General features: G+C 39.1%; 1 protein-coding gene across 2 annotated transcripts in view; it reads right to left on the bottom strand.

Moving 5' to 3' along the window:
• The window catches only part of TTC4 (tetratricopeptide repeat domain 4), a 39228-nt gene that overhangs the window by 12802 nt on the left and 11862 nt on the right, over positions 1-14564 (bottom strand). For both annotated transcript variants that reach the window (XM_060022572.1, XM_060022582.1), the window contains exons 6-8: positions 2713-2799; positions 752-969; positions 99-180 (exon numbers count right to left, since the gene is read on the bottom strand). In XM_060022572.1, coding sequence (XP_059878555.1) covers positions 99-180; positions 752-969; positions 2713-2799 — 387 coding nt within the window. The remainder of the gene's footprint in view (positions 1-98; positions 181-751; positions 970-2712; positions 2800-14564) is intronic.

Here is a 14564-nt window from a genome sequence, read left to right as displayed (position 1 = left end):
ACCACGATTTTTTTTTAAAAAAGCAGTGAAACCTCACTGCACTCCCTGTTCCTCCCCACCCCAATTCCCACAGAGGAACAAAATAAAACTTCTCTTACCTCTAAATTATCAGGGCAGTATTTTTGCTCTAAATCCCAAGAGGGCGTTTCACCAAACATCACCATTAGATGATCAATAAATCTAAGGAGATATAACATGTATTTCTGGGTATCAATAACTCATAATATGTTTTCCTACATCCCATGCCCTGGACACCAATTCACAGAGATATCAAGAATGTATATAAATCATGAAATGCAGGCTTAATCTATTTTGACAGCAGTGTCCAAAATGTGTGTATCACTTGTCCTATTATGACATAGTAATTCTCTTTAAACTGACTCAGGATTAACAACATTCTTATATTCAGCCACATTCTAAGCATCAACCCTATGAAATCACATGTTAAAATCGCCAGACATACGTTTTCTAATAAATATACAGTTCTATGCAGGTACTACCTCCAATGATTTCATCTCTCACGAGACAAGTACCAGCGCTTGACAAACACTGTACTGTGGTCTGTCACTGCAAAGCTACTTAGTAAAAGGAGAAATCAGCTATGGAATAGAGAGGTTATACCAACCAGACTGTGTAAAACCCTCTAAAACTATTCTCTTTCCTCCACAACTAAAAATCCACCTGTCCATCCTGCAGAGACAGCAGGGAAGAGCACGCAAGCATAGCAAAGGGCTCCTGGGGAAGGAAGTACCTGGAGTCCTCGTGAAAAGCAGAGATGAAGTCTGACTGGGCATACTCTGGGTACAGAAAGAGCACAGGCCAGCTCAGTCTTCCCCCATCATCTACACTCAGCCTGGCTCCGTAGAGGTTCTCAGAAGTGAGCCCGTTCAGGATGAGCTCACCGAGACCTTCTGAGGCTGAATCTTCATCCTCTCCAGCAGCTTCAGACACTAGCCTGATGTTCCTAGCCTGGGTTAAAAAAAGAAAACACACACCTTATGTGTGGAAGGATGCAAACTCATTTCACTAAAACAAGGAAACCATAACACTGCGAGCTCCCTGAGAGCCAGCTCTACACATGATTCATCTTTATTATCCCTGAGACTTGTTTAACTCACCTTTACTGGGCACCTACCACATGCTAGACTCTGTCTAGCATGCTAGACATGAGCTAGACATGGTAATAAGTACAACATAAGGTAAGAAGTAGAGCTGTGGAACTGCAGACCATGAATAATTAATTCAGCCTGGGGTCTGGAGGGGACTGGGGGATGCTAGGCCTTGAACAATGACTTTGAAAAGCAGAAAAGTTGGGGGGCAGGGGAGTGGGAAGGGCATTCTACCCCAAGTAACAGCCAAGGAACAGCATGTGCAAAGGTACAGAAAAGATGCAGAGAGAGGCATGTACGAACATGGCAAACGTTTCCATTTAGCTAGGACATGGGATAATAAAACTAATGCATACATTGACTTAATCTTGATTGTCTCATAGAAACAAGGATAAATCAAAGGTCTGAATAGTACAGTCACCTCTTATGTATGTTGTGTGGAGGCTCCTAAGGCTAGCACACAAGAGGAAAATGATATGTAATCAAAATTACCTTGATGGTATCTCCTAAATCAGGGGTTGGCAAACTTTCCCTTAAAGGGTCGGATAAGAAATATTTTAGGTTTTGTGGGCCAAATGGTCTCTGTTGATATTACTCAACTCTGCCACTGTAGTGTGAAAACAGCCATTGGTAAGACATACACAAACAGGCAGGGCTGTAAGCCACTGGCTGCAGCTTGCTGACCTCTGCTTTAAGCCACTAAAATGTAGTATATACGGCTTTGTTTATATTACTCTTGAGATTAATTCTTAAGCACACTGAAGTTTGAGATGCACAGTTAAAGGAGAGAACCAAAATAGGTCTGCATGCAAATGTCTGGGCATTCCAATATTCTACAGTTTAGAAAATGACCAAATCCCTCTGGAGTATTCCCTTCTGTTTAATCTGTTAATGTGTTAACAGATTCTTTGTTGTGCGGAGGAACGAGTGGAGTGCATCTTAGAACTGTGACGTTCTCAAAGTCAACAAGTAATTTAAATAGGCACATAATTTTACTCGGCAAAGAATGAAACCAAGAACCTAACCAAGAACCTACCCCACAATCTCATAGCCAGTATTACCTCCCCTGAGCAGCCAAGGCTCAAAGTGACTTGTGAAAGCAAGATTTGGATCAGACGACATTCATTTAAAATGCAGTAAAGAGAGGGAAGGGGAGTTAGAATTTTGTGTTGTTGTTATAGTTAGAAGAGCTACATCCTAAAAATTCACTTTCTCAGGATGCAGTATAACACAGGGGCTGAGAGCAAGGACCTGGCTCTGACACGTATCGGCTGTGTGAGGTTTCTTCATATCCCTGAGACTATGTGCTCATCTAGCAAAAACAGGAGCAAGAAGAGCTACCCCAGAAGGCTACTGTGAAGATTAGAAAATGCTTAACCGAAAGCTACTAAATTCAGTATATGTTACCTGAAACCAATACATGCATGCAAGTGAGAGAGCTGACTGAACTCAGAAGGTCTGACTTGTCACACTGCTTCACCAAAAGCAGAAAGAAAATGTACAACTAATTCAGGTGAAGCATTCCCAGAAACATTCCCAACAGGCTTCAGGATTAGTGGATTTCACAAGACCAGAAGGGTCTAAAGTGCCCTTGAGAACTCACCATGATGGCCTGGAGTAAAGCCTCATTCTGATTCTGCTCCTTCTTTTCTTTCAACTTTGCTTTCCTTATATCCCTCTGTTCAGTTCGCTGAAAATGAAATTCAGATACATCAGCTCTAGAGAACTTGCCTCCACTTGTTACCCCAGCCTGATCCTAAATAGCTATCTCTGGTCTCTATTCAACCCAGGCTCCTGTATATCAAGGGATACCAGTGGCTGGATTCAGTTCAATAAACATTTAAGGAGCACATATCTGGATGCCAGGACCAGTGGCAGCAAAAATGTTAAAATCTACCTAAGGAGCTCATAGTCCAGAGGGGGACAGACATGTAAAAAGGTCTACGTGTTAGCCTGGTGGTATGAACTGAGTGCTATGATACACAGAGAAGGGACTGACTGATTCTGCCCCATCGAGGAGGTGGGTTTAGACAGAAACCAGATGAAAGAGAGAGGGCATTCTTGGGAGAGGGACTGACATCAGGGCCAATGGGGCATTTAAACTTCTCTGTTATGGCTGGGGTTTAGGAAAACACAATGGAAAAACCCAGGCCAACAACTTACCAGAGGCTCTGCCTTTTGCACAATTACAGTCCATGAGAGAAAAATACCACCAGTCTACTTCATCTGGCAGAAATATAATTTAGATTTCCTTTTCCTGCTAATCTACCCAAAGCCAGGTGATCGTACTCCTACCTACCCTCAGGATTGTGATTAGTAGGGGCCAACTTTTTCTGTAAACGGCAGTAAATATTTTAGGCTTTGCAGACCATGTATGGTCTCTGTCGAACATTATCTAGCTTTGTTTGTTGCTTTGTTTGTTGTTCATAACCCTCTAAAAATATGAAAAACATGCTTGGTTCATAGAATGTACAAAAACAGAACAAAGGCTGGATTTGGCCTGTGGGTCAGTTTGCTGAGCCCTGCTCTAAAATATAGCACAAACCATCCCTTATCCTCCCCACAAGGGCTAACACAGATCTTCTTTTTCTTATGAACAAAGTCTACCCTTTCAGGAGACAACGGCTGATAATTCTTGGCCATCCTTCTCCAATCCAGTCTGCCAAGAGCTGCAAAACTCCTTTCTGCTGTTAGGAAGTTTGATTGTACTACCAAGAGTAATCAAACCCATGGATACCACTAGAACTATGTCCAATTCTGCCTTCACAGTTGAGCTACACTGGACCAGTGTCTGGTCCACATTAGAGAATGATTAAGATGGATGATTAAGGATGACTTGTATTCTGTCCCATGTTGTTTTTCCTCTTGACTTACAGATGCAAGTGCGAGGATGTGATTTCCCTGCTGTCTCACCTGAAGTTTGGGGTCTTGCAGCCCGCATAAAGCCCACATAACCCCTAGGTCAGAGGAGTCCTGAACTATGAAGTTTGCTGCCCCTTTATATATGTAAAAAAAGTCAACTCTGTTGAGAATTTAAGTATATAGTTAGATGAGTTTTGACAAATGTATACCCTGAGTACCCAACACTCCAATCAAGATAGAGAACATTCTAGAAACTTCCCTCATACCTCTTTGCAGTCCATCACCCTCCCATCCCATCACTGATAGGTCTGTTTCTTTTCATTACCAAGTCATATGCCATTGTTTGAATATACCACACTTTGCTTATCTATTCTCCTGTTGATGGACACAAGGGCTGTTTTGGGATTATTATGAATAAAATTGGCTACCAACATTCTTATACAAGTCTTGTTATGAACATGTTTTCATTTCTCTTAGCTAAATACCTACGAGTAAAATTGCTGAGTCATAGGATAGGAATATAAAACTGACAAACTGATTTCCAAAGTGGTTTATATCCCACTGACAATTTATGAGAGTTCCAGCTCCTTCACATCTCTGCCAGTATTAGGTATTGTCAGTCTTGTGAACTGGGATCGCACTGATGTTTAAGTTGCATTCTCCCCCCACGTGACTAATGATACTATGTATATTTTTATGTGCTTCTGTAAATCTTTTGCGAAGTGTCTGTTTCTTTGCAAAATTAAAAAATTTTTTCATATTGAATAGATTTCTTTATGTATTCTGCATACAAATCCTTTGTTAGATATACAGTTGACCCTTGAACAACACCAGGGTTAATCCATGCATAACTCATAGTCGGCCCTCTGTATCCTCTATTTCTCCACATCCTCAGGTTCAACCAACCATGAACCACCCACGTAGTTCTGTGGTATTTACTATTGAAAAATATCCACATATAAGTGGACGTGCGCAATTGAAACCCCTGTGGTTCAAGGATCAACTGTATGTAATACAAATATTTTCTCCCATTCCATGGCTTGTCTTTCAATCTTCTTATTGATGTCTTTTATAGAACAGAAAATTTTCAGTTTTGACCAAGTCCAATTTATCAATATTTTTTTATTTCATGGTTAGTATATATTTAAAAAAATTTTTTTTAATTGAGGTGAAATTCACATGACATAAAATTAACCATTTTGAAGTATACAATTCAGTGGCATTTAGTACATTCACTTTATTGTGCAACCATCACCTCTATCTAGTTCCAAAACTTTTCAACACCCTAAAAAGAAATCTCAAGCCCATTAAGCAGTCACTCAACATTTCCCCCTTCCCCCGAACCCTGGCAACCACTAATGTGCTTTCTCTCTCTACAGATTTATGTATTTTGGATGTTTCATATACATGGAATCATACAATATGTGTTCTTTTGTATCTGCCTTCTTTCCCTCAGCATGGTATTTTTGAGGTTCGTCTACACTGTGGCATGTATCGGTACTTCATTCCTTTTTACAGTACTTGTATTCCTTTTTTTCTACCATCTATCTACCATGATGGACATTTAGATTGTTTCCATGTTTTGGCCATTATGAATATTGTTGCTATGTTCATTCACGTACAAGTATTTGTTTGAATATTTGGTTTCAATCCTTTTGGGTATATACCTAGGAGTGGAAGTGCTGGGTCATATGGTAATTTTATGGTTAATTTTTTTAGGAACTGTCAAACTGTTTTCCATAGTGGCTGTACCATTTTACATTCCCACCAGCAACTTATGAGGGTTTCAATTTCTCCACATCTTCATTATTTGTTATCTTCCTTTAAAAAAAAATTAGAGCCATCCTAGTGGGTATGAAATAGTATCTCACTGTGGTTTTGATTTACATTTCCTTAATGACTAATGATGTTGAGCATCTTTCATGTGTTTGTCGGCCATTTTTGTATTATATTTAGTGACATCTAGTCAGATCCTTTGCCCACTTAAATAATTGGGTTGTCTTTTTAATTATTGACATGTTAAGAGTCCGTTATATATTCTAGATAAAAGTCTCTTACAGATATTATGATACAAATATTATCTCCCATTCTGTGGGTGGTCTTTTCACTTTCTCAATGGTGTCTTTTGAAGAACAAAAGTTTTTAACCTTTGATGAAGTCCAGTTTACCTATTTTTCCTTTTGTTGCTTACGCGTTTTGTGTCATATCTAAAACAATTGCCTAACCCAAGGTCATGAAGATTTACGCTGATGTTTTCCTCTGAGAGTTTTACAGTTTTAGTTCTTTGAACCATTTCGAGGTAATTGTGTGTGTGTGTGTGTGTGTGTGTGTATGAGGTAGGGTCCAAGTTCATCCTTTTGCACGTGGATATCCAGTTGTCCCAGAATCATTTGTTGAAAAGACTATTCCTTCCCCATTAAATGGTCTAGGTACCCTTGTCGCAAATCATCTATATATAAATGTGAGGGTTTATTTCTGAGCTCTCCATTCTATTATATTGATCTATATGTCTATCTTTACACCAGTACCACAATGTTTTTATTACTATAGCTTTATAGTAAGATTTGAAATTGGGAATTTTGAGTTCTCTAACTTTATTTTTGTTTTTCAGGATTGTTTTGGCTATTCTGGGTCCCTTGAATTTCCACGTGAATATTACAATCAGCTTGTCAATATTCTTCAAATAAACTAATTGAAATTTTGAGGAAGATTACATTGAATTTGTACACCAATTTAGGGAGTACTTTCATCTTAACAATATTAAGATCTGATCCATGAGGGACTTCCCTGGTGGTCCAGTGGTTAAGAATCCACCTTCCAATGCAGGGGATGTGGGTTTGATCCCTGGTCGGAGAACTAAGTTCCCACATGCTGTGGGGCAACTAAGCCCGCGTGCTGCAACTACTGAGCACAAGGGAAACCACTAGAGACCCCACACACCACAACTAGAGAGAAGCCCACGTGCCACAAGGAGCCCATGCACCACAGCAGAGGATCCCGCATGCTGCAGTGATGATCCCAACAAAGATCCTGCGTGCTGCAACTAAGACCTAACGCAGCCAAAAATAAATTTTTTTTAAAAAAGATCTGATCCATGAATATGGGATGTCTTCCCATTTATTTAGGTTTAATTTCTTTCAACAATGTTTTGTATTTTCAAAGTGTAAATTTTACGCTACTTTTGTTAAATTTATTCCTAAATATTTTATTCTTTTTGATGCTATTGTAAATGGAATTTTCTTAATTCCACATTTGGAATGTTCATTAAAAGTGTATAGACTACAGCTGATGGGTGTATTCTGACATATCCTACCAGCTTGGTGAACTAATTTACTAGTTCCAATAGTTTAGTGGATTCTTTAGGATTTTCTATATATAAGCTCATATCATTTATAAGTAGAGTTTTACTTCTTCCTCTCCATCATTTCTGAAGGATAAGTTTGCTGGATATAGAATTCTTGGTTGACAGTCTTTTTCTTTCAGCACTTCTCATGTCATCCCACTGCCCTTTGGCTAACATAGCTTCTGATGAGCAATCAGCTATTAATTTTATTGAGGATCTCTTATATATGAAGAGTCATTTCTCTTTTGATGCTTTTAAGATTCTCTTGTCTTTGACTTTTAACAGTTTGATTATGATGTGTCTGGATATAGATTTCTTTAAGTATATCCTACTTGGTGTTTGTTAAGCTTCTTGGGAGAGTAGCTTACTATTTTCCATCAATCTGATAGTTTTCAGCTGTTACTTCTTCAAATATTCTTTTGCCCCTTTCTCTCTCTATTCTGGGACTCTCATTATGCCTATGATATGCTGGATGGCATCCCATAAGTCTCTCAGTCTCTCTTCATCTTTCTTTGTTCTTTTTTCTTTCTATTCCTCAGACTGAGTAATCACAATTGACCTATCTTCAAAGTTCTATTCTTGACTCCCTTAGTGAATTTCTCATTTCAGTTGTTAATTTTTCTTTAATGATATTCCCTATTTGGTGAGTGTTGCCATGTATTTTTTTAAGTTCTTTAAACATTGTTTCCTTTTGTTTTGTGGACAAAGAATGTCAACTGCCATTTCAGTAAACAAAAGATGTTGTAGTCATAAAGCCATCAGCCACTGTAGCCACCCCTGAGAGCACACCCTGAGGCAATTCAGGATGGAAAAAAGAGAATACTGGCCCTAGATATTGATGGTCAAAGGAATAATTTCAATGAGCCCAGACTTTTACATCTTCCCATACATAGAAAAGTGCTAAATTCTTTAACTTGAAATGTGTGTTTCTTTAATTAGCAGTAATCTTTTGATGTTCCACTACATGTGGAACAGTCCCTCAGAGCTATATGAGAGTCTGTATCCCAGGCTTAAGTCCTCAGTAACTCTGCTGAATAAAACATAATTCTCAACTTCTAGATTGTGCTTTTTTTTTTTTTCAGTTGACAGTTTTGGTGACCACAAAGGGACTCAGGGCAGACTTCTCTGCTTCACCTGACCTCTACAAGGAGCTGGAGTCTTGGTACCAGCAGAGGCCGCTTGTGCCCATCTGCCTCAAGGTCCAAACAAATTTGGGTGAGTCTCTCTTGGTTCTCAGATCTCCCAATTATTGGCTGTGAGTTTTATTTGGTTGTATATAACCAGTATCTGGCTCCCCAGCTGAAAGATACTGGGGGAGCCCAGTTGAAAGATAACAGGAAAAAGTACATCCTGGTTCGAAGACATTGCAAGTTGCTCAGTCAAGAGATACTGAGTGATCTGGACTGTGTGACTGGGTGAGAGGCTGGCCTAATATCTTTTCTAAATGAGGGGCATCAGAAAGCCAGCCTCCAACTAACACCCCAGCCAGGTTTATGTACATACAAAACTTGTACTTACTTAATTGGTAATTAAAGGAAATCTCACCCTGAAAATGGCCAAGATGAGGTTCTTTTATTGTGTTTGCAGTTAAGTTAGAGAAAGACAGCTTGATAAAACATCTTTGCAGAATTCTGACCTTAAAGAAACAAAAGCCCTTCTAGAGCGAACTTGCATTTCTCTCCCTGTGCCTTTGAGATGAAAACGTTCTACCTGATCTTCCTCAATGTGGTGTGGGGGTGTGTGTGTGTGCGTGTGTGTGTGTGTGTTTTAATAGCCTGTTCTCTGACATCTGGAAGGTACACATATGGTGTACATTTCACAACCAATCGAACAGACTGGGATTCTGAGCAGTCTTTTGTCTGACTGTGCCAATTCTCAGGGGCTTTTGTCATCTGAACCTTAGTTGCGTCAGCCTGTACAACAAAGGCCTTTACTTTCTTACGCTATTTTTGGGAGTACACTTTCTAGATCTTATATAGGCAGCATCCTTCACACTCTCCTGTGGGGACGCCTCTTGCATCTTGTTGGCTTGAGTCACTATTAGGATATATCTAGTTAATGGCCAGACAATGGATCTTTTAAATTGGAGAAAATTCTAAATTGGTATATTTTTTAGAGAGCTCTCATTATAAACAGCTATTTTATTGGTACCTATGATAAAGCCAAATTAGAAGGTGGAAAAAATATATATGTAAAATGGTTAACCTAAGAACTCCTTAGTTTGTTTATTTAATTAATTTATTTAATTTTGGCCACATGGCTTGCAGGATCTTACTTCGCACCCGTGCCCTAGGCAGTGAAAGCGTGGAGTCCTAACCATTGGATCTCCAGGGAATTCCCAGAACTCCTTAGTTTAAAACAAACAAACAAAAAAAAACAGTTTGGGAAGCCTTATTTGTGGTCTCTGCTTCCCCTCAGTGGGTCTTACAGATGCCAATAAAAACATTACGATAATTAATGTTAATTAGGTTGATTAACAGGGAAGTAAGAAAAAAACTGAAAAGAAAGTCTAGAGACTTCTTCCCAACAAGGTGGAAACTTTAAAGGGTCTCATCCCAAATGAATAAAGAAATCTTTAGATGGTTATTAAGAAATGGGATAAATAAAATGAACATTAATAGGATTAAAAAGGTTCTGATACAACACCACCTAAGGTTGGATGGGCCAAAGGGACCCTCTATTGGTCCCCAACATTAAAGGGCCCCAAACAAGTCTGTTCTATTTACCCCAGTTTAAAACTATGTGTCGTGTGTGTGTTTATGTATGTGTGTGTGTGTGTATATATATATATATATATATATTTAAAAGCCTAGAAAAAAACTACACTGAGATACCTGACCAACTATTACTTGGGGCAACAGTTAGGCCAATTAATCAAGTTAAAAGATTGACAAAAAGGCCTGAGTGCCTTGGTTCAATCTCTCACTGGGGACCCCAGAGCCTTTTATACAAAAATAGATTAAATGGTTGGGGGATAAAAAGAAAAGAAAGCTTCTGGGACTGTTGTTAAGACCAAGGCTTGTCGATCGGATCCTGATGGAAACTAGTTAAAGGTATTAAGATGACAGAATAGAGCTCCCCTGGTGGCGCAGTGCTTAAGAATCCTCCTGCCAATGCGGGGGACAAAGGCTTGAGCCCTGGTCCAGGAAGATCCCACATGCCGTGGAGCAACTAAGCCCATGCGCCACAACTACTGAGCCTGTGCCTGAGAGCTACAACTACTAAAGCCCGCATGCCTAGAGCCCATGCTCTGCAACAGAAGACACCACAATGAGAAGCCAGCACCCCACAATGAAGAGTAGTCCCCGCTCGCCGCAACTAGAGAAAACCCGCGCGCAGCAACGAAGACCCAACGCAGCCAAAAATAATTAAATATTTTTTTTAAAAAGTTGACAGAATGGAGATGAAAGTTTATATAAATTGGTATATTTAAATGGGCTTTATGTAAGGTGGTTATATCCCTTTTGCCTAATTATATTGTAGGATAGACATTATGTCTCACTGGGGAATGCTTCCCCTGCCTATTTTAAGACAGCGTATATAAATCTGCCCCTCAGACAATATTAATTAAACATACTAAAAGAAACCAGCAAGGTTACCTGAGCCCACACTATATGAAATAAAACCTGGGAGTTAATATTCAGGGGCCAATAAAAATAATAATGGAGATTTTTGCTCTGGGTTTACCCTATACACTCAGAAAGACAGCCTTGGTTGAATGCCTTGTGCAAACTTTTGAAGGCATGATAAATTGAACCCTAAAGTTCTAGAACACAGAACTCTTAATTTTCAGATAGTTGGAAATTTTCTCACTGATATAAAAATGCAAATTAAAGAAAATATAGTTCGGCCAATCAATCTTTTAATATCATTTAGGTAGCAGACCAGTTCTTTAGAGAATTTAAAGCAACTGTCTTTGTGTTGCAAACCTCTACAAATCAGAAATGTAAATACAGCCCACAAACACCTGAGACTGAGCCTAGTTAGCTCAATCAGGTAAAACCTGAAACCAAATGAGACAAAAAGGCTCTTTTAAACTCAAACTGCTGGAAAGGCTCCCTCACTCAAAATCTAACTTATAGCCTCCTTAAGGGATTTATCAAGGACAAATATAAACCTTAAGTCTTTTCCACACATAGTATAAGCCTTAGTCATCTGAGCAAATAAATTTAACTTATTCCAACTGCTATTTATAAACTAGTAAGTTTATAATACCTGATTCATAACTACATGTTAAAGCTATGAGATCTCTAGTTTTGTCTGTTTATATGTCTGTGTGTACATTATATATACAAGATGTATCTACCTCTGGAAAATATTATCAAAATTAAGTTTATAAAAGAGCTCATTTAATTGACTTAAAAGTAAGCACTTACAAATTAAATTTTTCTAAATATAATGGAAACTGGCCAGAATGAGTTTCAGGTTCACATGACCTAGGAAATATTCAATATTAAATTGTATCTGGTAATAGAGCTAGCTTAAGCTTGTTGGTTTAATCAATATAGACATAGACATACCTTACTTTTATTGTACCTAGGTTAACTAAGTTCATGTTATTTCTGTTGCAGAGTTTATCAGCAAGAAAAATTAACTTGGTATTGTTGACTGAAAAAAATGCACAACCTAAAAGTTGAGAATTATGTTTTATTTGGAGGCCTTGCTGAGGACTTAAGCCTGGGAGGTAAGGGAGAAGAGGTAAGGGAGGAGCCAGGATATATAGTTTCTACATAAAACCAGGTAGTCGGAACATCGAAAGATTACTGTTAAATAAAAACAGACATCTCAAGTTAATGAATTTAACACTTTTCTATGTATGGGAAGATGCAAGAGTCTGGGCTCACTGAAATCATTCCTTTGATATATATGTTATATCTTAACTATCTAGGGCCAGTATCCTGTTTTTTCCTCCATCCTGAATCCCCTCAGGGTGCACAGCCAGGGGCAGCTGCAGTGGCTGATGGCTTGATGGCTGCAACATCCTCTGTTTACTGATAATGGCAGGTGACATTCTTCATCCGCAGTATGATGATATCTTCATAAGTTATAAAATAAAGGTAAATGAGACAAGAGTTTACAGGTGAACTCTTAGGAATAATTATGTTTTGGGTATGTCTATCTATAGTTTCTCCTGATTTTTGGTAACTTGAGTTTTGCTAAGTTAAATTAAATGATGAGAATTCACTGACTATCCAAGTCATTTCAAATAAAATACTGGAACATTAATTGCTAAACAGGTCTAAACTTACCTACTTTTGTCTCCTTACAAGAGGGAAACTAAAGATGTCTGGGTTTATTAGACACGTCTTGTACCACATTGAGGAAAGAAATTATGCTACAAGATATATGTTTCTAGAGGTTCTAGAATATTCCCAAATTTGCCAATCAGGAAATGCTAGTATAACAAACAGTTCACAATTACTTGCTGCTTGTCAGTTTTGCTAGAGATTAAGATTTTTAAAGGTTAAAACTGTAATATGTAATTAAAGGCACTAAAAACAATAAGGGAAATGTTTCAGTATGCAAGTAAAGTACAATGTGTGTTTTCAGCAAAAGAAGGTATGAGGAATGGAAATACATTTTAAGGGGAACAAGTGATTTTGTCCTAGAGCTGGTTGTTTCTAGATGGAAAAATAAGGAACAAACTAATATGGATACAGAAAGTTGTGGAAGGTTTGTAGAAAGGAAGCCCTGAAAAAGGAGTTTTGCACATGGTCAGGCTGGGACTAAATTAATGAGGTAAATGGATTTTGTTATTAAAAGTAGGTTGGGGGGCTTCCCTGGTGGCGCAGTGGTTGAGAGTCTGCCTGCCGATGCAGGGGACACGGATTCGTGCCCCAGTCTGCGAAGATCCCACATGCCACAGAGCGGCTGGGCCCATGAGCCATGGCCGCTGAGCCTGTGCATCCAGAGCCTGTGCTCCACAACAGGAGAGGCCACCAACGGTGAGACGCCCGCGTACCGCAAAAAAAAAAAAAAGTAGGTTGGTGCAGGACTAGATTTGGTTCCTTTCTCTATTAAGAGAAAAAAATTTTCTTGGAATACTGTTTTTGATAACAGATTATATGGGTTTCTTTGCCTTTAGGTGATGTGTATTTCCTTTTGAAATCTTTTTTTTTTTTGTCTGCATTGGGTCTTCGTTGCTGCACGCAGGCTTTCTCTAGTTGCGGCGAGTGGGGCTACTCTTGGTTGCGGTGTGCGGGCTTCTCACTGTGGTGGCTTCTCTTGTTGTGGAGCACAGGCTCTAGGTGCATGGGCTTCATTAGTTGCAGCACATGGGCTCAGCAGTTGTGGCACGTGGGCCCTAGAGCACACGGGCTTCAGTAGTTGCGGCATGTGGGCTCTAGGGCACGCAGGCTTCAGTAGTTGTGGCACTCAGGCTCAGTAGTTGTGTCTTGCAGGCTCAGTAGTTGTGGCACATGGGCTTAGTTGCTCCACAGTATGTGGGATCTTCCTGGACCAGGGATCGAACCCGTGTCCCGTACACTGGCAGGCGGATTCTTAACCACTGCACCACCAGGGAAGTCCCTGTTTTAGAAATCTTTTGTCACTTTGGTTAAGTGAATAAGTATTATTTCACAATGACCTATGGTCCTATTTGACCAAGTCAAACCTTTTAAAACCTTTTTGATATTCTTGACATACTTCCCAAATATCTAATTCTAACTGAAGTTCTTTTGACCTCCAGCTAACTCTGGGAAGCTTCAAAGGAACCCTGAGGCATCTCAGAGGAACATTAAACTAATTAGGTTTATTTGGTATGTTAAATTACTTGAAAAACATTGTCAAGTGATTGGAGATAAACCTTCTTAGATTATGCTGTGTGGGTAAATGTTAATATAGATATTCCAAATTTTATGTGGAATTCCTAAAAATCTGATTGTCCTGGTATGTTATCAGTCATAATTCTAATTATTATCTTAAAATGTTGTATGTCACAGAAATGACCAAGTTTCTTGTCAATTACATTGTAATCAGATCTTTAACCATGCCATTTTAAGTCTTTTGTCATTTACAGACAATCACTGTTTTACTTTGATGCTTTTATAAAATGAAAATCTTCAAGAAGATTCACAAGGACTTTGAAAAATATTAATTTCTGATAACTTTTAGATCATACCACTGAAATGGGTAAGAAATTACAAAAGGGGCTTCCCTAGTGGCGCAGTGGTTTAGAATCTGCCTGCCAACGCAGGGGACACGGGTTCGAGCCCTGGTCTGGGAAGATCCCACATGCTGCGGAGCAACTA

The sequence above is a fragment of the Delphinus delphis genome, chromosome 1 (assembly GCF_949987515.2).
Source record: "Delphinus delphis chromosome 1, mDelDel1.2, whole genome shotgun sequence".
Classification (NCBI taxonomy): Eukaryota; Metazoa; Chordata; class Mammalia; order Artiodactyla; family Delphinidae; genus Delphinus; species Delphinus delphis.
This window is presented reverse-complemented; position numbering and strand designations above follow the sequence as displayed.